The sequence below is a fragment of the Hippocampus guttulatus genome, chromosome 13 (assembly GCF_054856545.1).
Source record: "Hippocampus guttulatus isolate MCC_2025c chromosome 13, RoL_Hgut_1.0, whole genome shotgun sequence".
NCBI classification, from domain to species: domain Eukaryota; kingdom Metazoa; phylum Chordata; class Actinopteri; order Syngnathiformes; family Syngnathidae; genus Hippocampus; species Hippocampus guttulatus.
Genome location: NC_141273.1, coordinates 10,001,735 through 10,028,884, shown reverse-complemented (window position 1 = coordinate 10,028,884; position 27,150 = coordinate 10,001,735). Strand labels below are relative to the sequence as shown.

At 42.2% G+C, this 27,150-nt stretch overlaps 1 protein-coding gene across 2 annotated transcripts in view; it reads left to right on the top strand.

Moving 5' to 3' along the window:
* The window catches only part of LOC147196261 (ryanodine receptor 3-like), an 84,506-nt gene that overhangs the window by 18,857 nt on the left and 38,499 nt on the right, over positions 1-27,150 (top strand). The window contains exons 7-40 of one of the 2 annotated variants that reach the window (XM_086128237.1): positions 10-88; positions 544-656; positions 1,825-1,924; positions 2,408-2,501; positions 3,685-3,759; positions 4,080-4,236; positions 4,746-4,910; positions 5,191-5,312; positions 5,893-6,073; positions 7,282-7,417; positions 8,083-8,178; positions 8,306-8,424; positions 8,538-8,671; positions 9,829-10,070; positions 10,181-10,373; positions 12,743-12,959; positions 13,035-13,139; positions 15,184-15,287; positions 15,905-15,988; positions 16,084-16,243; positions 16,479-16,623; positions 16,793-16,995; positions 17,463-17,637; positions 18,330-18,538; positions 18,620-18,819; positions 19,089-19,155; positions 19,234-19,394; positions 19,471-19,636; positions 20,137-20,223; positions 20,888-21,114; positions 22,421-23,231; positions 23,393-23,593; positions 24,561-24,663; positions 25,838-25,969. In XM_086128237.1, the coding sequence (XP_085984363.1) occupies positions 10-88; positions 544-656; positions 1,825-1,924; positions 2,408-2,501; positions 3,685-3,759; positions 4,080-4,236; positions 4,746-4,910; positions 5,191-5,312; positions 5,893-6,073; positions 7,282-7,417; positions 8,083-8,178; positions 8,306-8,424; positions 8,538-8,671; positions 9,829-10,070; positions 10,181-10,373; positions 12,743-12,959; positions 13,035-13,139; positions 15,184-15,287; positions 15,905-15,988; positions 16,084-16,243; positions 16,479-16,623; positions 16,793-16,995; positions 17,463-17,637; positions 18,330-18,538; positions 18,620-18,819; positions 19,089-19,155; positions 19,234-19,394; positions 19,471-19,636; positions 20,137-20,223; positions 20,888-21,114; positions 22,421-23,231; positions 23,393-23,593; positions 24,561-24,663; positions 25,838-25,969 (5,563 nt within the window). Of the gene's footprint in view, positions 1-9; positions 89-543; positions 657-1,824; positions 1,925-2,407; positions 2,502-3,684; positions 3,760-4,079; positions 4,237-4,745; positions 4,911-5,190; positions 5,313-5,892; positions 6,074-7,281; positions 7,418-8,082; positions 8,179-8,305; positions 8,425-8,537; positions 8,672-9,828; positions 10,374-12,742; positions 12,960-13,034; positions 13,140-15,183; positions 15,288-15,904; positions 15,989-16,083; positions 16,244-16,478; positions 16,624-16,792; positions 16,996-17,462; positions 17,638-18,329; positions 18,539-18,619; positions 18,820-19,088; positions 19,156-19,233; positions 19,395-19,470; positions 19,637-20,136; positions 20,224-20,887; positions 21,115-22,420; positions 23,232-23,392; positions 23,594-24,560; positions 24,664-25,837; positions 25,970-27,150 lie in introns of those variants that run through there. The other variant, XM_086128236.1, reaches the window with a different exon arrangement.

Below are 27,150 nucleotides of genomic sequence, written 5' to 3'. Positions count from 1 at the left end.
TGCTCACAGTACCTGGCTTGTTTGAAGACATCAAGGTCACAGACCGATAAGCTATCATTTGATGTCGGCCTACAGGAGGATTCAACAGGTAAAATCAGAAAAAGAGAAGCTTCATTAGTTTGTTTTAATCCTCCGCAGATTCTCTCTCTGTCGTTCTCTCTCGGCGCCTCCTCTCCCTCTTGATCTATCTCTTGGTTATTCCTGAGCAAATTTCACTGTGTGCCTTTTTATCATCACTGTTAATATTCCTTATAGAGCGCTGTGGACAGAAAATGTATTTCTTTTGTCAGGGTTGATTTGATGTCTCCAACACATTTTATAGTCTTGTGCTATCCATATTCCTAGTCCAACTTCTTATTTACATAGTTACCCCCCCTCCAGTATTTGCAGTTGATGAGCTGTCACCTCATTGTTGAAGCATGTCCCAATGGTGCCGTTTCTCCGTCTTACCATCACCTGAAATCATCTACAGAATTTGAGTGCCAACCGTGGGGTGTTTCACTTTACATACTATTGTATAAGTAAATGTGTACATCGTTGTAGGTGAGGCTTGTTGGTGGACAATCCACCCTGCCTCTAAGCAGAGATCAGAAGGAGAGAAGGTGCGCATAGGTGATGACCTCATCCTTGTCAGCGTGTCCTCTGAGCGATATCTTGTAAGTAGCTCTTGCTTGTCATGTTCATGTCACAAACGTTTTCTTAATGGTCACAAGTACCCTCAGCGTGTGCTCCGATAAGGCTTCCTCGAATGGATGAAAGTCCATATTCCTTCACTGCAAAATGATCATGTGGTTGCCATTCAAGTGCTGTTCGGTGCTTTTGAAAAAGAGGTTGAGGCCTACGCTTTCATCACCTTTTTCTAAACCTTGTCACTCCCTCCAGCAAGGGTTCTTCCATATCATAGCACATCGCCTCCCCTGATCTTTGCATGATATAGCTGCACACTTGAAACCATTATAGCACAGTCTGTGTGATCCATGGCGATGGCGACAGCATCGGCAAGCAGCAAAGGGCTTGGCCTTGAATGATGTGAGCCTGCCTTGTAGTCGCTAATGTCAGTCTGGCAATTTGCGTTCGCTGTCACCCACGCTTTGTGGTTTATGGGGACACGTAGCACCGAAGCGCTGCACATTACTCTGGGGAGAAAGTTCAGGACACAGCTGCCACTCAATCTGTTTGCTGGAGTATGAAACACACGCTACGGACATAACATTAGGTACATCTACAAGATCTAATTCAATACAAGAGATAAAGCCCTATATGACGCCATTGCAAGAAAAATCACGTTTCTTTTTTTTTTTTTTTTTAACTTTTTAATTGTTTATTATTATTATTATTTTGGTTATTTCATTTCATAACATGAGCTGATAATACAAATATTGCGACCACAGTACCTACTCGCATGATGCATCGCAACTCTAAACTGCTGTAAGCTGCAACGTCACTGATAACCACGGTGAAATTACCGTCTCCCTCAACACTGAACAAGATTGTATTTTTAAAGGCTTTTTTTTTTGTTACTTTGTTTTTTTACATGTATTTACCAGATGTTACACATACAGTGCATTTGACAATAAAGCTTATCCAATCCAATGCAGGTACACTGAAATTAGAAGGAAACATAAGAATGCATAGCTTGCATTTGGTATTGCTCCAGTCCGATAGCAGAATACTTGTGGTGTAAATATAATGCACATGAGCAGTGAGCATGCTGTATTATGTAAATATTACTGAATCTTGAAACCGCTCACCTCCCGTATGCTGTTAGTGTTTGGTTGCACATAATGAGCTTAAACACAGTTTGCAATCTTGTGTGTCCTACAGCATTTATCAATCTCCAATGGCAACATCCAGGTGGACGCATCCTTCATGCAGACGTTGTGGAACGTCCATCCCATCTGCTCTGGCAGCAACATAGAGGAAGGTAGACAGCTGAGCCAACACCCCTTCCTTCACGCTGTCTAATTTTCTTCGCCATTTTCAAGATGGATTTTCATTGCTTTGGTTTTCACTCGTCTTGGTGTGAATAATTTATGAACACGACAAAAGAAAAAAGAAGCGCAGTGTGAAAATATACGTTAAAAAATACTCAAGAGAGCAATTGCGCCAAATAGGCCCTCTCTTACCTTAATAATTGCAAAAGTAATAATGCCAAAATTAAACAGCAAGTGAAAAGCCTTTCTTATTAAATCAAATTAATTCTTATGAATGAGCGATGCGCCTGAACTTTATCGCGGTTTGCCTTCTTGATTTTCACCTTTTTGTTTCGTGTGTGCAATGACTTTTTTTCACCTCACTTTTTGCAATCTCAATGGTTCTTTCTCTTCTCATTCAATTCTCACACTGTTGCAGGAATAAAACATGCCAATAAAGGTCAAGTCTCTGTTCCTGCATTTCTCTCCTCTAGGCTACGTGTTGGGTGGCCATGTGATGCGGCTGTTTCATGGGCATGACGAGGTGGTGACCATCCCGGGGTCAGACAAAAGTGAAGAGCAGCAGAGGTACAAAAAAATAAATAGAGATTTATTGCATTTGGTCTGATGTAATTTCCAGGTCGTGCACAGGTGATGGCCAAGAATTCAATCAGTACGATCACTTCGGGGAAATTCAAATACACATTTTGCGATACATTTTGTGTTAGGCATTGCGCGGAGAACCAAACAACGCACATGCTGACGTGCAAATAGAGATTTGGAGTGAAAGAGGTGCACGCACAAAAAGTCGTGGGGGGCGGGGGCAGGGGTGTACACTGCCCTGCTCAAGTGCACCTTGACAGTATCCAGCAAGTAAACCAGCCTCTTTGCAACAAGTATTTTGCTACTTGAATATTTCTCTCCACCGTAGTACTCATCCAAAGCCCACCCGGAACTTGCTAAATCTTCAAAACATTTGGGATGGGAAATATAGCACACCGAGTTGGAAGTGGGTCAAAGCTACAGTCTTGGTCCGGGACTCACCTCAACTCCGTCAAATAAGATTGACAGATAGGGGCCCTAGAAGTAGTTTTTCATTTTTTTCGGTGATAATTTCCACGGGGTCCCAAATCCTTTTGCAACCAATGTCAGTTACCTCCGGCTTCACAAGAGTGAAGGACGAATGTACAAAAATGATCAGAGACGCACGATCAACATCTTGTTGAAAGACTTTTCAGTCCAATCCAATGGGCCAGGTCCTCTACAACCAACACGCTGTGTTATAGTGCTTGTGTGTCTTCCTCCGAAGCACACATTCACCCAGACATGCACGCACAAAGTCTATTTTTAGAGCAGAGCGCAGCAATTGTGGGAGGCCGGATTGAGTAGTGATTTCCATTTTTGGCTTCGCCTCCTTTTGTGCCCTTGAAATGGCACAAAAGAAACACGCCTCGTACGTTTCTCTCCAAGATGTCACTTGGAGCGATGAGCCAAGTCTTGCCAAGTGCTATTCACTGATAGAGGATGTTGCCGCAGCTTATCGGGGGACACATGCGCCTGTCTTTGAATGCACCGGTCGCAGAGTCAATACATGCTAGGCTTTATTGTTCGCGGGCTTGTGTCAGACATCCTCCTTTGATTAACCGTGCGAGAGATGAAAGCAAATGGATGCTTTTGTCTCACGTAGGATGGATGACCTTGACTGTATCGTGGTGTCTGGATATTTCAAGCACCCACAGTTTCTACCTCATGCTTCTCTTTCTGTTGATAGGATAGTCAACTATGAAATAGGTAAAGCTGGTGCCAAGGCCAGGTCATTATGGAGGCTGGAGCCACTCCGGATCAGGTGGGTTGTGAATCGTTTACCTAATCTCTGTTCATTTAAAAAAAAAAAATTTTTTTTTTTTTGGTCAACCTGCTTTTTCCTCAATGCTTTCTTGCACTTTCTTTCCTCTGTCTATGCTGAAACAGCTTATTTATTTATTTATTTTTGCCAGCCATTTGCCAATTATTCTACCTCATCACACGGCACTCTTGATAATTAACAGCCGGCAGTAATACTCAGATCAGCTATAATTAATGGATATTACACTGTCAGGGTTTGTAAAATGCAAATTATCCACGTTCTTGTGACACCTTTACGTGTGTGCACATGTTGCAATTTAGCTGGAGCGGGAGCCATATTCGCTGGGGTCAGCCGTTCCGGTTACGACACCTGACAACGGGACACTACCTGGCCCTGACTGAGGACCGGGGCTTGGTGCTGCAGGACCGCGAGAGGTCCGACACAATCTCAACTGCTTTCTGCTTCAGAGCTTCTAAGGCAAGGTCACACAACCATGCATGCTTTTGCTCTACAAGTTGGCCCATGTCACAAAGGATCACCGGCGCTCATTAAAAACTCCTTCGATGCCAGCCGTTTTTCTCAAATTGGGAGAGCCGCTGCCAGCCATTTTGGACCATTTTCACTAATATTTGAAGGACTACAGAAAATTGAGTTCTCCAGCTATATAGAAGCATGGAAGCGACCAAAAGAAAGCTTTAACCCTCTTCTTCCATCACGAAAAAAAAAGTACACCTTCTACACCTTTTACCATTCTTTAGTAAACAGCAGTTGAATATTGGTAAGTTTCCTGAATATACTTGTTTCCGAGAAAAAAAAGCGCTTTTTGTCAAAGGATGCATTTCAAGCACAACTCTCACTTCGATGCTATTTTTTTGCATTTATCACTGTATTCTGCAAGTGGGCATAATGTTGACTGGTGTAGAAACATTTATCGGGTTAGACACTGACAACTTTGACTTTTTGTTTCCGTCTCCTCCCCTGTCCAGGAGAAGCTTGACCAGAGCCCCAAGCGGGACATTGAGGGGATGGGCGTGGCGGAGATTAAATATGGAGACTCGCTCAGCTTCATAATGCACGTGGCCACAGGGTTGTGGCTCTCCTACCAGGCACCTGATGTCAAATCTGCACGTTTGGGTCCTCTCAAGAGACGAGTGAGTGTCGTAACTAAAGCGCACACCATCAACTTAGAATGTAAAGCAGAGACGGAAGCAAACAGTGAAGTTGATTCTACTTGTATCGTCGCCTTGTCTAAATGTAAAACCTCCCATTATTCAGGGTACATGGAGGCGTGAATGACAAACGATTGTAATTGATGATAACAAACACCTTCATTGAAACAAAGCAGGACATCCTCCTGACATCCTGACGCCCAATGTAGCTTTTCCTCATCATGACAAAAATCTCCCCTTTTATTTCTCTCCCCGTCTGAAGGCCTGTCTACATTCCGAAGGTCACATGGACGACGGCTTGACTCTGCAGCGCTGTCAACACGAGGAATCTCGAGCAGCGCGCATCATCCGCAACACCACGCTCCTCTTTAACAGATTTATCAGGTACGCAAAGGTGCTTCTGCTCCATATTGTGCGGAGCAAACATGCGCCTTTTTTTTTCCAGATGATGTTGTAAGTTATCCTGGTGATGAAAAGTACAAACTCATCCCACGAGTGCTTGCTCAGTGCCGTGAGTCATGATGTAACGTTGCTCCAGATTGTAAAAATATTGGAATTGAGCGGAGACAGCGGTCCATTCATGCTTTTCCAAATCATAAATGTGGCCCGCATATTTTCCAAGAGGAAGCAGTGGAATGTGTAAGCGGAAGAGCTTACTACCTTTATGTCATCAAGCCGCCCATCTTGTGTCCCTTGTGTGCACTCATGGTGGGAAGATGTGAGTGTGTGTCATGCTCCCTTGAGGCGGTGACACACACATCCCCTCACACTCCTCCCATGCCCACGACAGCAGCTATTTTTAGCCAACCAGTGGGAAATCAGCATTTCAGCATAGATGCCCCTGTGGGCTCAAACATCATGCTTTTGTGATCCCAGCCTATCGTCATTTCGAGAGCATATTCATCAATGGTAGTATTTTGTCAACACGCGAGCAATATTTTGCACGTCTGTGTCCCCTTGTCAGGGATCTGGATTGTCTGGGTTTGAAGAACAAGGCACTTGTGGCTCTGCCCATTGAGGAGGTACTCCAAACCCTCAACGACCTCATCACCTACTTCCAGCTTCCTGATGCTGAGCTGGAGCACGAAGAGAGGCAGATCAAGCTACGCTCCCTCAAAAACAGGCAGAATCTTTTCAAACAGGAAGTGAGTTTGAGCACACCAGAACATTTTTGAGTAAATACCTCTGAATTAATTAGTTAACAATCAGGAATTGGGGTCCCTGGTTTTGTATGATTTGGTGTCCCGATACTTTTGTCCTTGTAGTGTCTCCATCAATCCAGTTTCTTTTGGGCTTGTCCTGATTAGAGTTGCGGGTGAGTTGGAGCCTGTCCCGGCTACGGTTTACCAGGAAGTGGTCGCGAGCCATCAGGAGCGACAATATAGTATGAGGCTGGCACGAATGCACTGAGGCATTGCGCACAGCCTCCAACACCCAAATTGTTTTCATCGGTTAGCAAATGATAGCTTCACGCTAAGTGGGGAGGAAAATAAAAAGTATCCAGACTCGTTTTAACTCTGATAATAATCACATCACATCATTAAAAATGTATTTGGATACAACGTGAAAATTGGGCGTATTTCATCATCTATCGAGTTTAACTCTCGAGGTACTGTTGGGGTAATCTGTGATCCACCCTTTTACTTTGCACTCACAAGGTCAATTTGTCACTCAAGTCAGCTGACTCTTGATTTTTCCTGCTGTTATAAATCATCAGCGATTTCCATTTGGTGCGTTTATTATAGCTGATCACTGGAGATACTTGCGTGCGGCATAAATCACCATGATGCCAGCACCGAAGGGGACAAGAGACACGCCAATGGGGGGTTGCCTGTGTGATTGCAATGCTTCCTTATTCGATGTGAATGTCATGTGCTTTTAGAGAGACAACTATATACACACTGTTTACTTTGATTGATTGATTAGGGATTGCCAAAGGTATCTTGATGTGTTGGTCTCATATGCAAACACATAGTGACTCCCTCTAGACCACAGACCCCCGCCCCCCCAACATTTCTGGTTGGTAGCTCACTCTGACATATCTCTGTGGAGATTGCATATTCTCGCTCCGCTTGCATGGTTTTTCTCTGTGTACTGCGGTTTCTTTCCACATTTGAAATACTTGCATGTTAGCTTCACTGAAGACTCCATATTGCCCATGAATATGGACGTGAACGGTTATTTGTGTATATGTGCCCTGTGATTGACTGGCGATCAGAAGTCAAATGGCTGCCAGCTTCCCGCACCCTTCAGGGCAACGGGGGCACCACAGATTCCAGGCCGTGGGGTACATCAAAGGAATTGTCCCAAGTGTACCATTTTTGACAAGCTATTGGTTGGCTTCATTTTGTAGGGCATGCTGACACTCGTGTCCGACTGCATAGACCGTCTGAATGTTTACAACAGTGTGGCCCATTTTGGGGAGTGTGCTGGCCCAGAGGCCGGAGCAGCCTGGAAAGACATCCTCAACCTTCTTTATGAACTGTTGGGTAAGCTATGATAATACAATGCACACATGCAATTCCTTGCCGTGATGAATGGCTTTGTCCAGCTAGAGCCGCGCTGACATGCCATTTAACCCACCCGTCTTACTGACTCTGCACACTTGGGATTGATTTCCAAGGTCGTGACGGTTCAGAAGGTTCAACTTGCACACTCATAAATGTTCTGCTCACCTGTGACAGCTCATAAATTCAATGACGTGACGTCGAAAGATGACCGCATTTCATTTTCATCTTATAAGACAAACACTTTCTGGTTAATTAACGACCAGAAAGCGATGCGAAAAAGGGAATGATTCATTTGTGATCTATTTTAGATTTTTTTTTTGTTCTACAGGAGTTTATGTGGTCAACCTAAATCCTAAATATGACTGTCATCCTGAAGCTACTCCTCACCCTTAGCGTGTGGCCTTCAGAGGCTTATGTACACTTATTTCACTTGCAGGGTTACAATATATTAGTATTTCAGCCATGTCTCGGCCTCCTTTCATTCAGTCCCCCTCCTCCTCCTCCACACATGCTCCTGTGCAGTGTTAAGTGGATTTAGAATTGCTTCTCCATTTTTTTTCCTCTCTGTGTTTGCCTTTATTTGTCTGCCCCTCCATGACTCCCCTTTTTGTAACAAGCATACATTCTTTCCTTATACCATGCAGCAGCGTTAATCAGAGGAAACAGGAACAACTGCACTCAGTTTTCCAACAACTTGGATTGGCTCGTTAGTAAGCTGGAGAGACTGGAGTCTTCTTCAGGTAAGCTCACTGTCATTCTTGTTCATACCGCACATCTTCGTCAGCTGCATTATTAAACATCCCTGATCAAAGATACCGGTTGATGCTTTGCGACCCGTGTTGTCGACTAATTGAAGACTACTCGTAGGCATTCTCGAAGTTCTGCACTGTATTCTAATTGAGAGCCCAGAGGCTCTCAACATGATCCAGAGAGGACACATCAAGTCCATCATATCGCTGCTATACAAACATGGACGTAACCACAAGGTCAGTAGCACATACATCAAATACCGGATGACATCGGTAGAGCGACTGCACTATTATTTATGATATCGCTGCTGCCTCTTTCTCCCCGGCTCCTTCCTCTCCTCTGCCTCTAGATCCTCGATGTGCTTTGCTCATTGTGTGTGTGTAATGGCGTCGCCGTGCGAACCAATCAAAACCTCATTTGTGATCACTTGCTGCCCAAGAGAGACCTGCTGCTACAAACTCAGCTGGTCAATGATGTCCAAAGGTGAGAAAGCCAGTACTTCTACACTAGATGAACAAGTTGTCAGCTTTAGATATGCCAATGTATCGACCAGATTTTTACGGCCCAAGCACCATGCGATGTAACAGTCCACTCGGAGATGTTTATTATCCTTCTAACGAACCGACATAGAAGCAGCCCTTTTGGGTGAATTGTAGCGCTCGTCCTTTCAACAACTCCTAATGGGAATAGACGAGTGAGCACCAGTGGAAACCTGGTGGACTCGAACTAAACGGATGGCTGACACCAAATTGCAAACTTTTTTGTCAATAGTGGATTTGCATGTATGAGGATTTTTTTTTCAATTTCATTCTATATGTTTTCACATTTTTTCCATTCCTTGCCATTTTACTGGAAAATGCATATTGAATATGTATCATCATATTTAAAAATATATTTTTGATTGGGGTGTGGGGGAGTAAAAAAAAAAACGAAAAAAAAAAACATCCGTTGCATTTCAAAGGGTGTCAATTGTATGTGGATTTTTGCTGTTCATGGGCCGGACGAGTCCTTATCCCCGGAGTGGAGGTCCACTTTCACACCTAATGAGGGCGGAGCATGGCATCAGTATGACAATCATTTCATGAAAATGGGGGTTGCTAAGTACTTTTATTAAGATACTTGCGTTATTCTTTGACAAATTAAGAAAATAGTTTTTTTTTTAATTCAAGCAATCTTATGACATTAACAAAACAAACAAACACATCCTGGATACTTTTTTTTTCCAGATCTGTACTTAAATTGTGATAGGTTTTGCGGAAATGATTTTGTGTAAATCTTGATATAGCTGTTTGACTACAATGACTCGTAAATTTGCCATGGGTATGAATGCAGTGAGAAAGCTGACTATTTGGCCTCTCGTCATTATCCAATACATTTAATGTCCTTTATCCCTGATGATTAATGTGTGCACTGAAAGACTGGCTCAAGCGACATCATTTTATAAATTCTAATTGAATCTCTTTGCTCTATTTTAATGTTTTGCTCTGTCTTAAGATGTTGACATTTTTAGAAACTTGCCCAAAACAAACAATTAAATATATTGTCCTTATGGCACACATTGAATTAGATCTGAGAAAGGGACAAATATATTGGAACAAAATTACTTAAAGTGACTGCATTTTTTTTTCTTCCCTTGGCAGTATGAGACCGAATATCTTCCTTGGGGTGAGCGAGGGCTCAGCTCAGTATAAGAAGTGGTACTACGAGCTGATGATTGACCAGGTGGACCACTTTGTGACCAGTGAACCCTCTCACCTGCGAGTGGGCTGGGCCAACACCAAGGGTTACGCACCTTACCCAGGAGGGGGTGAGGGCTGGGGGGCAAATGGCGTGGGAGATGACCTCTACTCCTATGGTTTTGATGGACTGCACCTCTGGTCAGGTCAGAAACTCCTCGTGTGTTTTTCTGAGTCCCTTGATGCATGCAATATGAGTTGAGCCTAGACAGAACTAAAACCCAACAACATCAGCGTGCATTTGTATGTTTCCTAGGACGTATCCCCCGGGCGGTTGCATCCCTCCACCAGCACATTCTGACTTCAGAGGATGTGGTGAGCTGTTGCCTCGACCTCGGCGCTCCAAGCATCTCTTTCCGCATCAACGGACAGCCCGTTCAGGGCATGTTTGAGAACTTCAACACAGATGGACTCTTCTTTCCCGTGGTCAGCTTCTCTGCGGGTGTCAAGTAAGTTTTGAATTACACAAGTTTTTTTTTTTAATATTATAATTTGAGACGCAAGTAAATTTTTCTAGATATTCTTTCTGTGATTCCAAATCTGCACTTGTTCTTTTCTCTAGCGCATCAGGTTTTCAGAACAATAACATCATATGCAATACTGTATAGTAAAATATTTAGTCACCTTTATGAATTAAGGGTTCGAGTCAGCAACAAGTGGACCCACCCCCCCCAACGCATTGGTAAAATCATTCAAGCTTTTATAGGTCAAACTTAAAAAGAGAAAATGAAAATATGTCAACAAACCTGATGCAAAGATATTTTTAAAATTGGCATGAAAAATACATCTTTGAGTAAGATTTGCTGTTGACCAATGTTTGTGTCAGGCAAATATACTCATCACACTTGCGCATGATGAGCAGACACAAGCACAATGAGATGATACAGACAGACACACATTCCACTCCCAAAAAACCTTGCATATTTGAAAGCCATCTCATCCTCCCAACCCACTCCAAGTGCATGCACGCTTGCATCCTGAAAGCCTTGAGATTGGAACACAGGTAAAATTGGCTGGCTGGCCTGCATTTGTCTGTTGCTGTGGCGACCGCCGATAGTGTGGTTAACTTGCATTGATGCAATTTCATGCCCAGGCAGTTTTTCATAAGGACTGGCGGATTTTTGCAATGCCGATTTAACTCTTTGAAGCCCCGAAACATTTGACAGGAATTATAATTTACTGTTTGCTTTACTTAGCAGGATTGGTTGACTGTTTGGCAGCATTACTCAAGGGACACATTGGAACCCGACATTGAGTGCACGTGCTTAGTCTGATGAAATCAAGTACAAGATCAGTCTCGGAAATAAACAAAATATTATTTTTCTCTTGTGCTACATATCAAATATTGTTAATGTCTTATATCCAAGTATACACATTTCATGAATGTTAAATATGAGACAGCATTCTCCCTTTGTACTCTCAACGTGGTGTATCCAAGTAACAATTTTTACATACTCCGTAATGGGGCTGAAACATTAAAAAACATTACACATGCAACATATTGTCACGAATGTGGTGGTGGTGGAGGACCTCAAAAACCAGGCAGAGGAAGGACCAGGGTGAGCTTAACAAATTGTATTAAAACACAGAGAAAACTAAATCCAGAACAAACAAAGTCCTGAAAACAAGAATCCAAAGTAACAAACAAAACCAACGACAACAGCAAAAGGCATGACGTGACGAAACTTCAAACAAAAATCAATGGCAGTAATGTACAAACACTAACCAACAGAAGCAGTGAAAGAAACAATGACCCAACCGTGAGTGGTCGAGCCGGCAGTCCTTTTACCAGAAAATCTACTAATGACATGATGACCAACAGGTGTGCTGCTGTGGGAGGGGCCACCTGTTGGTCCCAAACAGATCAACCCTGATGCAATTTTTTTATTTATTCTTCATTTCTGGTACAAAATCAGTGTGATCACGTTTGTTTTTGTTGTGTTATAATTCATCACTGGGCTTTATTTCTTGCTTGTAAAAGAATGGCTGGTGAGGCATTGAGTCAAATTTAAAAATCCAGCCAAACCTTGTAGTGTATTTCGAAATTTGCAGCCAAAAAAAAGTTTTACAAAAATACACCAGCATTCTTTTCACACACATTTTTCGTATGTTTTCAAATTGGAAATATACAAATTCAGCAGGTCTGTTGATGAAATCATGCATATTATTGGATTCAAAATGAAAATGAATATAAATCGCACGACAAAGAACTAAAACAAAACAATTTCATGTCATTATTTATGAACTTGTTTTTCTTACTCTTCATATGCAGATGAGGCTTTGCCCCCGCTGCCAAACAGGGAATTTGAACCCAGAGCCTTTGACTGTGAGGTCGATTCGTTTGCCACAGGCTCCACCAGTGGTGCTCAAATCCAAAAATGTCCTCTCATACATGGGATTATCAACTGTAACGAATCAAAGCAGAAAGGAAAATTGGCTGCCCTTGTTATTCCTTTCACGCTGTGTGATTTCCAGATGCGGCATTTAATTTGGGGAGTGACGTGCTTGCAAATGAACCCGCTGACCCACTGAACAAAGGTGAAAGTCTCTGCCATTTGTGGCATTCCGGCTCTTCAATAATTGAGGGCTGACTCATTTGCGTCACCACGTTAACGTCACGACATCGACTCCAATCTTTTATTTCGGGCTGCCTCAGGAGGGCTTCATAACAGCGGCGACGGAGACGTTGTTTTTAATACTCTTGAGTTAAACTGGTCCCTCTTCAAGTTTCAGCGTCGCTGATGCAGATTTTTATAAGACCGCAAAGTAAGAAGCATTGTTCCATTGTAAGGAATTAACCCTTTTTTAATGTCATCAGGGTAAGGTTCCTGTTGGGTGGTCGTCATGGCGACTTTAAATTCCTGCCACCATCAAGTTATGCCCCCTGTTACGAAGCCCTGCTGCCCAAAGAGAAGCTGAGGGTGGAGCCAGTTAAAGAGTACAAGAGGGACATGGACGGGGTCCGAGATTTGCTTGGCACCACCCTCATCTTGTCCCAGGCCTCTTTCATTCCCACACCGGTGGAAACCAGCCAGGTAATGAGCGGAGTGTTGGTCTTTAATTGCAAGAATGACATGAAAAAAAATAATCCACTCCGTTTGTGTCATCAGATTGTTATGCCGCCTCATTTAGAGAAAGTTCGGGACAAGCTGGCGGAGAACATCCACGAATTGTGGGGCATGAATAAAATCGAACTGGGCTGGTCCTACGGCAAGGTGAGAGCATTTCCGTCAGCCATTTACGATGGCAACAAAGTCCCCATCAAGATAATAAAATAACAAACAGTCCAGCCATTTTGCCATATTTTGGAGAAAACAAACATCGAATTTACACACATGTTCTTAAGTGAAAAGTGAGTAACTTTAGGATTGAATCTATCACAAAAGCCTGTACGTCATCTTGCTTTTTCTCCCATAATTTGCGTTTCACACCAAAAAGAGGGTAAGTGGAAAGACAAATTACCTTCTCCATGCACAGAGCTTTCCATACCATCTGAAGCTTCCTCACAGTTTATTTGGAAGAAACACAACATGGCGGTCTGTGTTTCAGTGTACACTCAGTCACAACTGACTGTTGTTTCACCCAAGGGCACAACAGGATCTCTCCAGTTTTGGTACAGTGACAAACCAAGAGGAACACTTTACTTTCTTTGCCTTTTCTGCAAGGTGACATTTAATTATCCACTTTATTGAAGAACATAAATGAGGATTTTAATTGAATATGCAAGCACCACAAAGCACCCTGAACATGTAAAAATATAGGAGGCTGTAGTGCTTTCTTGCCTGAAGTGAGAAGTGACGATTCAACCAACAAAATGAATTTCTTTCAGCAGTACTCCCACAGAACAACATTTGTCAGTTCTATTTGTATCGGGGACTGTGAACAAACAAAAAGTAAACCATATTATTCTTAATGTTTTAGGGGTAGAAGTTTAAACGATCATTTACATAAATTACATTTTAACAACAAGAATGATTTGAATTGGAAAATGGGATTTGATTGAAAAGATTTAAGTGCATCGAATTGAACTGAATCGAATCGTTCCACTTTAAGATCTTTTGAGGTACGAATCGAAATGTCTTGTCGTTGAAGGAAATGCCACATTTACAGAACTGACAAGTTCATTTATATCACAGGTGTCAAACTCAAGGCCCAGGGGCCAGATCTGGCCCGCCACATCATTTCATGTGATCCGCGAAAGCAAATCAAACATGTCAACTTCCATGATGCTTGCTAAAATCGCTACCAAAATGTAAATTTTTTATATGGAATAAATTAGATAGATACTTTAGCGTAAGCATTTCTTTGTTACTAAACCCCTCATGACAGGAACTTAAAGAATAGTTGAACAAATCGCTTTTTTTTCTTGCTTTTTTTAATGCTTCCAGTCAGAATGGCCCTCCAAGGGAAATGGTAACCAACATGTGGCCCGCGACAAAAATGTGTTTGACACCCCTGATTTATATTGTAAAATGACAATGAGAAACTCATCTCATCAAACAATATACACCCTCTCCAACTGAGCGGTATCATATCGAATTGAATCTTAATCTCGCCTGTGTGAACCAAAATGAGCCATCGAGCTACGTATCGAATCGACTGCAATTGGAGAAACCTGCACCCGAAGAGAATGTCTCTCTCTTGGTTTATCATGTAGTGAGTGATGAACATACTAAACCTGTTTTGCCCTATTAAGAAGAAATAAAGACATGTTGAATATAGTATGTGTATTATTTAAACACATGAACATCCTCCCTCTATGACTACGACAGTATTTTCTTTTATGAGGCAAGAATTTTCAAAGGTCGAAAGTCTCAGCGAGCTTTCTTACATTCTAAACCTGTGTAGATGTGAAAAACTGCTTCAAAAGATACTCGAACTGTTTTCGAAAGAGCTGGCTGGTGTTCATCACGTCCACGTACAAACACAACTGCATATCTGTGCATGCATTTGTGGTAAACATCCACCATCGCCATGCAGCATTGCCAATAGGGAATTTTTGGCAAAAAGCGCAGCCTCTCGAGAGGCAATACATCTCTCGCTTGGTATTCCCGTCATGCAAGGAGAGGATGTGTTTCTTCGTTGTCTTCCATAACATGTTCACTAGAGCAGCCTGTTACTCTTCATCAGCGGCAGCCTGTGGTATACATTTCTCTTCACTTGTCAGCCCACAGTGACAAGACGTGTAGTTCTGTGCTTAGTACCAAATGCTGTTGGGGGTGGAGATTCATTTGATATACATCTTGTTATTGCCCTTAGATCAGGGATGATAATAAGCGGCAGCATCCGTGTCTGGTGGATTTCTCCAAGCTTCCTGAGACTGAAAAGAACTACAACCTGCAAATGTCGACAGAAACTCTCAAGTATGTTGACTGCTATGGATGTACGTATGTATATATACTGTGTGTGTGTGTATATATATATATATATATATATATATATATATATACACATGGGACTATGCGTTAATTGACGCTTTTAGACGTCAAAGGGTTTGAATGCGTTAAGGGTGTTTTGGGTGTTGTGAATTCTCCATTTGCAGTGCACATGCAAACAAGGTCAGATGTTCTTTGCTCCTGAACCGTTTGTCAGCATTCCACACAACACTTAAATTGGCCTCTAAAAGTCCCACAGGGACCTATTACAAATGTGTTACATAAATACTCTCGACTTGATGCACAGAAGGCCAGAATTTTCCATAATTATTCTTGATGTGTAGTCTGAGCCTCTGGATGATGTCCATGAAAAAGGTGCATTTTGCAACATCCTCTCAGAGGGTGTGAAGACAATTTCACACCCTTTGCAGTCCTTTGGGAATTCCCTTGAGTTTTATGATGGCAGATTTGTACAATTTTCGTACATTACCTCACCCCACCAAGTGTTCACCACTCTAGGATGTACATACGGTAGTCAAGGCGAAGGCGGAGGTGATGTTTGGGATTAAAAATGATCTGTGCTGTTTTTTTTTCCCCCTTCACAGAACTCTGCTGGCACTGGGCTGTCGAGTCGTTCAGGTCAATTCAAATGCTGATGAGTCACTTAAGAAGATTAAACTCCCAAAGAAGTAAGAGTACCGATTTTTCCTCCTCTTCTGGTCTAACCTTAGTCTACAGTCATTTGGCATTTTGAAATCAATAATTTCCTCTTTTTCTCTTGTAGCTTCATGATGTCCAGTGGTTACAAACCATCCCCTCTGGACCTGTCTGACATGAAATTGACGCCAGGTCAAGAGTTACTGGTGGAAAAACTGGCAGAGAATGCACACAATGTGTGGGCCAAAGACCGTATAAAGCAGGGTTGGACGTACGGTATTCAGCAGGTACATTGTCCGTATGTGCTCATGTACAGTGAAGTGGAGGCTCAGCACAAATGTTGATACATTTCTACAATATAAACAACTTTACGAATTTGTAATGGCGTTAGTTCAGGTTTTTTCATTATCCCAGAAGCATGAATGACTGCGACGTTCAAGTTGAAGTAGGTTGCATGTTTAAACATGCGTTTGTGGTATACTGTACGTTTATATTGTTTTTCTTCCTCTGTGGTGCTTTCAGGATCTGAAAAGTAAACGTAACCCTCGCCTGGTCCCTTACGCCCTCCTGGATGAGCGCACCAGGAAATCAAACCGTGACAGCCTACGCGAGGCCATTCGCACCCTGATTGGTTACGGTTACAATGTGGAGCCATCCGATCAAGAAGGTGGTGTGTTACATCTTAAAATGTGGGCTAAATGGACACAAGCATTGAGGAGACGAGAGGCGGAATTGCCAAGTGCCCCAATACTTTTGTCCATGCACATAGCTATTACTTTCAAAACTCTTTTTCGCCTTTAAGAAGCCTTCTCTAATTACGTTGCCACCCCTTCCAGGACAAATGGTTGAGCGACTCAGCATCGACAAAATCCGATTTTTCAGAGTAGAACGCACATACGCGGTGAAGACGGGGAAATGGTATTTTGAATTTGAGGCCGTCACAGGAGGAGACATGAGAGTTGGCTGGGCAAGACCCGGGTGTAAGCCAGATGTGGAACTTGGCACAGATCAGTTGGCTTTCGTCTTTGACGGATACAGGGTAATCGCATCCATTATTACTCTTCTATTTGTCTTTGTCAAAGTAAGAACACAAGTGATTATTTGAACAAATGCATCTCCCTCTCGGTGCTAGAGATCAATGGTCAGATTATCTGATACGTTTTGGCATATCTGCGGGCAGTTCTCAACCGGACGTCTTGACAACAGTCTTATCAATTCAATCAAGTTGAAATGAAGTCATGAAATATGGTGCAATTTTCAGAGAAAGCTTTTCAAATTTGGAACAATTATTTCTTGATGACAAAGCAACCAGCAGTGATTTTGAATCATCAACATGTATCTGAGAGGAAATTAATATCGATATGCACATCATTAGGTTTCAGACAGACTTTCTCACTAATCACTCGTTACTCTTTGCCAAAGACTCATTGGGTGCAATATTGTCATTTTTTTAAAAGGAGGCCTTGAGCAGGTCATTTTCATCTGGTCTTCTTGACATGCGCACAGGGCCACTGTCTGAATTTGGGCGGCCGTTTGTTCGGGCGCTGCTGGCACAGTGGTGATGTGGTTGGCTGTATGATCAACATGGAGGACAAATCCATGATCTTCACCCTCAACGGAGAGATACTTATCACCAACAAAGGCTCTGAACTTTGCTTCACCGACTTTGAAACGGAGGATGGTGAGAAACTGTGTGTTTGTGAAGTGGGATTCAGTGGACACCATTACTACAGGGCAGTGGTTCTTAACCTTGTTGGAGGTACCGAACCCAACCAGTTCATATGCACATTCACAGAACCCTTCATTAGGGAAAAATACAAATATGATTCAAGAAGTGTTCTTTCAGTTTTGAGTTGCTCAACTTGGCATGACAAATCATGCAGATAGGATGCTGAGTCCCATTACCTTCGTGATGCATGTGAATCCAGGTTGTACATATTCGTCCGACCACTTTCTTTTCTTTTGCTCGACATAGCATGTATTTTAAAAAAATTCCAAAAAAAAAAAAAATCACACGACATACGATCATGACATTCACCTGTTGACGACCGAGCGAACTACATTTCCCGCAGCACTGATTGGACAAGCCATGTAACGTGATCATCTGCAGCGGGTGTGTCATAACTAATTGACATGTTGAGTCGGCTGTATCTTAACCTCCAAGGCAGAGGCTCCGTTGAACCCCTGAGACCAATTCCCCGAACCCTTGGGGTTCGATCGAACCCAGGGTGAGAACCACTGCTATAAGGTCACCAAATATAAGACTGCTATCGTCTTGAAATGAAGCCTTCGCATGCGCAGTGTATGTGGCCCATCCTGCAGGTAGAGGCGAAGATAATAGAGGATTTATTGACTGCCCTTGTTGCTTTTCAGGGTTCATCCCAGTGTGCAGCCTGGGCTTAGCTCAGGTGGGTCGTATGAATCTTGGCAAAGACGCCAGCACCTTTAAGTATTACACCATGTGCGGCCTTCAAGAGGGATTTGAACCCTTCGCCGTCAACATGAACAGAGAGCTCACCATGTGGTTCAGCAAGCGTCTGCCAACGTTTGTCAATGTGCCGAAGGAGCACAATCACATCACAGTTAAGACAATAGACCGAAATACCTTTTCGCAAACAACGGCGGTCATTTGTATGGATAATAAGACTGTCGATTCTTCACAGGTGACGAGGATTGACGGGACTGTGGATAGCCCGCCGTGTCTCAAGGTTACTCACAAGACATTTGGCACCCAGAACAGCAACACAGACATGGTGTTTTGTCGACTCAGTATGCCTGTGGAGTTTCACTCCTTCTTCAAGACCAGTCCGGTTATCGATGCGAATGGAGTGCACGATGATGACACCCTCAAAGTCAAACATAGGTGCTTATTCTTTGAACACGGGCCTTTTAAAGTAATGCGATTCAAACAAACAAAACAGACTGTGGGTGTGGGAATTTGTTTCCATTTGGGGTTTTTTCTGTTGTTATTTTCCCTTTTTGTACTGCGGTACAGTCTTGCATAGTTTGTCCAACATATCTTGTAATGATGTAGCGAATTTAAGATTCAGGCTGAAGTGAAGAGCCACCACCTTTTATGAACAAATAAACGTTCTCATCTCAAAATCATCTTTTAAATGTGGTCTTTGATAGGTATCCCCTGCGATCCGTGCGGCATAGTGATGAAAGTAGACGAGTGGACTACAGCAATATTACAACGGTAGTGAAACATTATCAATTAACATGCATAGTAAATCGCTCCATCACAACATTTACACTCTTCAACATTTCCTTACAGTACTACCACTCCGTGAGGGTCTTTGCTGGTCAAGACCCCGCATATGTTTGGGTCGGCTGGGTTACCCCCGACTACCATTACTATAGCAACAACTTTGCCCTCAGCAAGACCAGAACAGTGACTGTGACCTTGGGTGATGAGCGAGGGAGAGTCCATGAAAGGTGAGATTTTCGGTGTGCCACGTATTTAGTCTTGTCTTCAGCGTAGAGGAATCAATGATCAACGACCTTCTGATAGCGTCAAGAGGAGTAACTGCTACATGGTGTGGGGTGGCGATGTGACCAACGCTACTCATGGCTCAAGCCGTAGCAACGTCGACCTGGAAATTGGATGTCTCAGTGACCTCGCCACTGGGCTGGTGAAGTTCACAGTCAACGGCAAGGAGGTATCCACATCCTACCAGGTAACGAATGTGCTTGCTGTAGAAGCTAACACACTCATTGATATTTAAAGATTAATACAACACTGTAGAATGATCTGTGATAGATAATCTGAGAAACATTTCTCGATGTCGAAGAGTGACAATAACACCCTCTGCAATTGTTCATCCATACATCTCGTAGCAGTTTGTAATGGTAATCTTGTCAGGAACTTACTTCCTGTCTTTGCACATTTTCCTAACATAGTCATGACATTTGCATTGTTGATTTTCAGACATTTGACAACTTCTCTGTTTGGCTCTGAGAACTCTTTTGAAGGGTTTAATCTTCTTAAATTCAGTGGTGTCATCCAGCGCTGAGTCATCCTCACTGTCGCATTCATGATGCATAACACACACACGCACATTCACTATCCGAAATGGTGACGTTTTATGATGCCACATTAAGCTGCTTTGCTCAAGTGATACATTTGTATGTGGGTTTTTTTTTTTGTGTGTGATGGCTACTTTTGTCTCCGCTCCAGGTGGAACCAAACACCAAGCTTTTCCCCGCAGTATTTGTGCAACCCACCAGCCCTAACCTCTTTCAATTTGAACTAGCCAAAATAAAGGTACAATTTGTAACTCTTTATGTAATATTTCCAAGGTTACTGTCTGATCTGAAACACAGAATCACTAAGGCTAACATTGTCATCTAACCAGAATTCTGAAAAAAACACTCTGCCAGTCAATGCTTTATGATAAATCAAATGCCTCTTGCATTGTGCTGCTCTGCTTTGTAGCCCAAGTAGAAAATGCCAAAAAGTAGAATGGAACACATATGATAATTTGGTGACAGTCACAATTTTTGAGATTGGAATTTAAAAAAACAAACAAACACATGCATAAGCAATATATACTTAACTGTACCCTTTGATGGAAATAATGTTTAAGGGGAAATCATGATGGCTTTCTCTCTGTAAGTGTCGCACACATACAGAGGAAATTAAATTGCTCTGTCTTGAATAGCTCAGACGAGTCCCTATTTAGCATTTTAATGTCATCATAAGATGCCAAAGGCTACAGTAACAAGATGGGGACTTATGCCATTTGCTTGTCGGAAAATAGGATAAATCATCCACATAACCACATTCTACTTTAAAAAAAGACATTTGTTCAGAAAGTTTGAAATCACTTTCATTTTAAATATTTAAATACCACATTGCGTTTTTATCGCGGATGATCACTCCATGCACGGAGCTCTCTAACGGACTATATGTGACGCCCCCTGCACAGAACGCCATGCCACTGTCGTCAGCCATTTTTAAGAGTGAGCACAAGAACCCGGTGCCTCAGTGTCCCCCTCGCCTTGATGTTCAGACCATCAATGCGGTTTTGTGGAGCCGTATGCCAAACATCTTCCTGAAAGTAGAAACAGCGAGGGTTAGCGAGAGACACGGATGGTCGGTCCAGTGTGTGGAGCCTCTGCAGATGATGGCGGTTCACATACCTGAGGAGAACAGGTATTTAAAAAAAAAAAATTTATTCACTGCTGCCGTATCTGGTTAATTCTCTCAAGACCAAACTGAATTATTACAGTCGTACTGTCCTTCTATTCACAAGTATAAAAAGTTGTTTTTGCTAGTTTGAGTATATTTCCTCCATCTAGTGTTAAAGTCTGCGAAGACCAGATTTTCGGATTTCTCAGAAAGATCATCCGAAGCCGTTATCGTGTGGTGTGCGCCCGTGTGTGGCTCGGGAATTATATTTCCTCTCCGATCTGCTTGAAAAAGTTTTCGGGTTGACGATTTATAAATGTTAAAACGGTTCTATTTCTAAATATCAGGTGTTTACTCTGCGTTATGCATCAGACTCGTGAATGTAAAATACAATGACCAGGAGTGTGACATTCTATCCATCTTCATCAACTGCCATTATTAGAGGGATGCCTTCGACTCGGATATTGTTCGAGGTTGAATAGTTACGGACATGTAACAAAACTCATTTGCATTTCTATTAATTCATCTGTGCAGTAACACTTAATTTCTGGTGGGATTTTACAAGTACCGTATTTTCCGGACTATAAGTCATCGTTTGGCTGGGGGTGCGACTTATACTCTGGAGCGATTTATGGGTGAAATTCTTAACACATTATTATATAATTTCACGTGTTATTTTCACATTAAACCGCAAGAGTCCGCTATAGACTTGTATTAACAAAACCACGATGAATCTGACATAAGCGACGTAGAAGAGGAAGCGCTGCATCTTCTACCTCCGGTGGAGTTGCTTTAAAGTGACACCGAGGATGAAGATTTCATTGGATTTAGTGATTTTGAGTGACATTGATGGTTTGGTGAACTTGTTAGCATGTTATTTATGCTAGAGTTATCTGAATAACTCTTAGTATGTTACTTGAAAATACCAGGCACGTTCTCAGTTCGTTGTTTATGCGTCATGTAACGTTAGCATATTGTACACTTACTCAGCGTGATGTTTTCCATTTTATTTTTATTTAAAATTGTATGTTCTTGGTGTTGGATTTTATCAAATAAATTTCCCCCCAAAATGCAATTTATACCTCAGTGCGACTTATATATGATTTTTCCTTCTTAATTATGCATTTTTTGGCTGGTGCGATTTATAATCCGGAGCGACATATAATCCGAAAAATACGGTAAAAAGTGCTTTTCATGAAGTTTCAACGGAGTTTCTGAAATCTTTTAACATACATGGTTGTCATCAAACAGCGACGACAAATGGTTTACTGGATTTTTCCCAGAACTGTGTATGATTTTCAATATACATATCTATTATATCTATTTAAAGGTGTGTGGACATCATGGAACTGTCCGAGCAGGAGGACATGAGGGAGTTCCACTACCACACCTTAAAGCTCTACTGCGCCCTCTGCGCTCTAGGCAACACCCGTGTGGCCCACGCCCTCTGCAGTCACCTGGATCAATCCCAGCTCTTATACACCATTGACAACCAGTACCTGTCGGGCAAGTTACGAGAGGGTTTTTACAATCTTCTCATCAGCATCCACCTGGAGACCGCCAAAGGTGCTCGACTCATGATGAAAGATGAATTCATCATCCCGGTCACAGCGGAGACGCGTTCCATCCGTCTCTTCTCCAACGCTTCTAAAAAGCACTCGCCGCCAGGGGTGGGACTGAGTACGTCGCTCAAACCCCGCCTCAATTTCGCTCCTCTCTGCTTCATCAACACCAAACGGGAGCATCACCTCTACAGTCCGCAGATCCCGCTGGATGCATTAAAAGAAAAATCCATTTCAATGTTGACAGAGGCGGTCCAAGGTGGTGGCCACTATATCCGTGATCCTGTCGGAGGAGGTGTAGAGTACCAGTTTGTGCCAATCCTGAAGCTCATCAGCACTTTGCTGACCATGGGCGTACTCGGCAGTGAGGACGTTCACAAAATTTTACGCCTCATTGACTCGAATGTATTTAGGGAGACACCGCATGACAAAGGGCCCGTTGGTACGACTGACAAAGAAGGATTAACGGGGACGGAGGACAAGGCAGTGGAAGCAGGAGAGGAAGAGGCAGCCAAAGAGGCCAAACAGCTGATGAAAGGACTTCTGGAGAAAAGGCTGCCTGAGCCTGTGAAACGTCAGGTGAAAACATGCACACACAAACAGATTATCTTTATTCTGGATACCTGTCCGTCCCATCAACAGGAATGTTTACAGTCAAACTTTCGGTAACAGGAAGGTAAATCGAGTACAAGGGCACTCGATTTACAAAGCATTCAACACAATGTTTGTCTACTCCCCAGATGTGTGAACTGCTACACTACTTCTGCGATTGTGAGCTCAAGCACCGCATCGAAGCTATCGTGTCCTTTTCCGACAACTTTGTCTCCAAGCTACAGTTCAACCAAAAATTCAGATACAACGAGCTGATGCTGGCCCTTAATATGTCCGCCGCTGTCACGGCAAAGAAGACCAAGGAATTCCGCTCGCCTCCCCAAGAACAGGTGTGGCCACTAGACACCGTCACCGCAGTGCTCATACAATGATAATAATCATTGCCGTTATAGCAGAAATACTGTTGTTCATTATTATTTGTTTTTATTTTTATGGCTGTTATGGTTCCATCATTTGGTGATAGTGGGACATCCTACAAACTACATACATTATCGCTCCATATTTGTACTACAATAATAAGGATAGATATTGGGCAGTATTATCTTTGATACTGTAGAGGTCTTTTTTTAAGTGTATGGTAAATTTTGCAGTGCGTACTTTCAATGAAATCATTGTTTTATTGGATTTAATTTCCAAATGTGGAAACACGAGATGAATACGGCTAACATTTCAAAATATCCACATACTAAATGCATTATTTGACGTTTCCTTTTTTTTTTCACTTGTAAACACACTTGCTTGCAGATAGAACAAATCATAAACCACACACATACCTTCATGTTCATATCACTGACCACAGAGTCGGCAGCCTCTCTGGCTCTCTAATTAAAAAATTTATGAGCAACATTTTCTATAACCTACGTAATTTTCCACAAACATGACTAATTTATCTGCATATACTCCAATTCCCAGTGACCTTTTTTGTATCACTGAATTCTTGAATCGTGGCGTCACAGCCTAGTTCTAGTGGCTGTAGTCTGTGTTAAAAGTCCTCTTCATCAATTTGAATCCACACACTTTTCTAGGGAAATACAGCTTCAGTTCTGCAAGCACACATCCGCACTGGCACAAATGCTCACCCAAGCAGACACATGCGCACAGACACTCCACACCTCCCTTGGGGGGGTCACAGCTGGATACAGAGTACGGTGCTTTAATGACTTCCAATGGTCTCCTTCATTCTCACTGCCAAATTGAACACTTGAGCTTTTTTTTTGGTGTTAATATTTCGAATTATTTGCAAAATAATGATTGTGAATATGTAAGAAAATTGTTATTATCCTTTTGATATTTTAGATCAACATGCTGCTGACCTTCAGCACTGGCGATGACTGTCCGTGCCCATCAGATATCCAAGGAGAGCTTTTTGATTTTCACAACCAGTTGCAGCTACATTGTGGTGAGCTGGATATTACGGTCGAAAATCTGATTTTTTGAAAAAACGCTCGTAATGCCAGAGGTGACAAAAGGACTTACATGCTGGACTATTTAAATAAAAGTACAGATTTGTGAGTTTAAAAAAATTGTACGTCAAAATAAACAGTTTCCCTCTTTTAATAAATTGCAGAGTCCTTATACGGAGAAAGAAAATCACAGACATCACATTTGATTCTTTTTTTTTTTGAAACAAAGGAATACCTAGCATTGACTCAACTTTTATGCTATCAAAAATTGTTCTTGACAGCATCCTTCAAATCTGTTACCATTGTCAATAATGGACCCTATTTAAAAAAAAAATTTACTGTCAGGAAATGTGTTCCTTTTTAGTTTAAAACAACTTACTAATACCTCCAGGATGCCCCACCATACCTATGCCAACTGTAGAACTCAGGCTATTTTTTTGGTCGCGTTTTTAATCCATCCGCGTTGTGATGTACTGACCTTCAAAAACCTACAAAATAATATACGAGTATTTATAATATGTATTCATATTGTATCGCGTAGTATGTCATTTTATTTAAGAATACCTCAAATAAATATTTGCAAGTTTCTACTATCTGCAATTAAGTAAATAAATGTCTCTGGTCAACTTTTTTAGGTAAATATGTAGTATGTAACCTTGAAGTAAGCCAAAATGTGTAGGGGCTAAAACTTAGAACGCCAAAGGTTCAAATATACAACACCAAACAGCAGTACATGTGATTTTACTCGATATTTACAAAACTCAAAGTGATCTAATTTCTATTACAAACAAACACAGAATAGCCCTATGCCGAAATAGCGCGACTCACTATTCCTTTTAGCAATTATGGATCACCAGTATTTGCTTTCCTCTTTCGTTCTCTCCAGTGTGCGAACATCTTGCTAAATAATTGAACCGCCCGGCCGTGCACAGTACAACCGATCTAATGGCAGCTTTAGTCCAGCTACACAGCACCAACCTGTCATGAGCTTCCTCCACGAAGAGAAGCAATTAACTTGGAATTACCCACAAGCATGAGAACCCGTTCCTACCGCAGCACACGTCTTACATTTGACATGTACAACCCCATAGGAGGCTTAGCTTGACCTGACATATTGCCACAATAAGCTTTTCACATGATGTTTATGCCGCGTCCCTTTGTCTTTTGGAGGAATCCCGATGGAGGAAGACGAGGACGAGCAAGATACATCCATTAAAGGCCGTCTTCTAACTCTGGTGAACAAAATCAAAGGACAAGCTCATAAAACAGAGCAACCGTTGGAGAAGGAACAAGCTGCGCCATGTGAGTATGATATTCATTTATTTGGGGTTTTGAAGTGTTTGCAGTATATTATTTTCTGATCATCCGGAGGACTCGCTGGTGTTTCCAATTAACCGCTGACATGATGCAAGACCCTGTAATGATAGCATTTGGCACCCCGCTTGTGCAGTAAATCGGTGCCTGCCCCAAAGTTTAGATGACATTTAATACATCCATGCTCCACTTGATGCCAACAGAAGATCATATATTTCACCAGTTGGGAGAAAACAAAACAGAGGTCTGCATCCAGGAAAGAAGCCATTGAGTACTTGCTTAAACGACTACGTCCGCCCCAACCCATTAAAAACTGGAAATGAAATGGTCAAGAAACAAACATTTTTTTTTAAATGGAAATCAGAATATTTTCACGGACAATGTAATCAGAACAAAAGTAGCTGTCAGTCTAAGAAAACTACAAAGTACCTTTGGTAAGGCCAGAGGCGTGTACAAAGGCTTCAAAAAGCGAGGGAGCATAAAAAGCCTAAAAATGCAACTCAAAACCAACAATGCCTTAAAAATAATGTTAGCTTTTAAGTGTGAAAAGGTCTCGTGAACCAAATCACGAGGTTGGCCGAGATTTCCTCTTTCAATTTCTTTGCAATTCCATTATGCTAATGGGGCTCCAGAATGAAGAGCATCATTCAACCGTTTGTGAGGGGTGGGGCGGTGGGGGTAGTGGGGGATAAAAACAAAGCACTTATGATCAAATCCGCTCCTTCAACTGATTAAAGCAATAGACAGGCTGTGTTTGTGCCCCAGCAAATGTGCTGGTTTAGCACAATCACGGCACGCTCAGTTTCCGTTGAAACATAATCCAAAATGCAGAACAAAAGGGGGATTCGTTTTCCACTTGGATGACCTCTTATCAAGGCGCTCATTTGAAATTATTACAGAATCAGTGATATGTACCTTTTATTATTCCACTCATTCTTCTTCTTCTTCTTATTATTATTATTATTGATATTTGCCATTATGTTATCATCAAGTGTCACATTGTTTCTGTTTAGAGATACGAGCGTACACCTGTATCATCGTTAAAGCTGATGCAAGGCTTTTAAATTAACAAGATGCGGACCGCCCAAGTACTCAAAGTGCAATGTCGGAATGAAATTGAGGAGTGGGCATTTGTTTGTGAAAGACTGTGAGGAGTGTTACATAAGGGC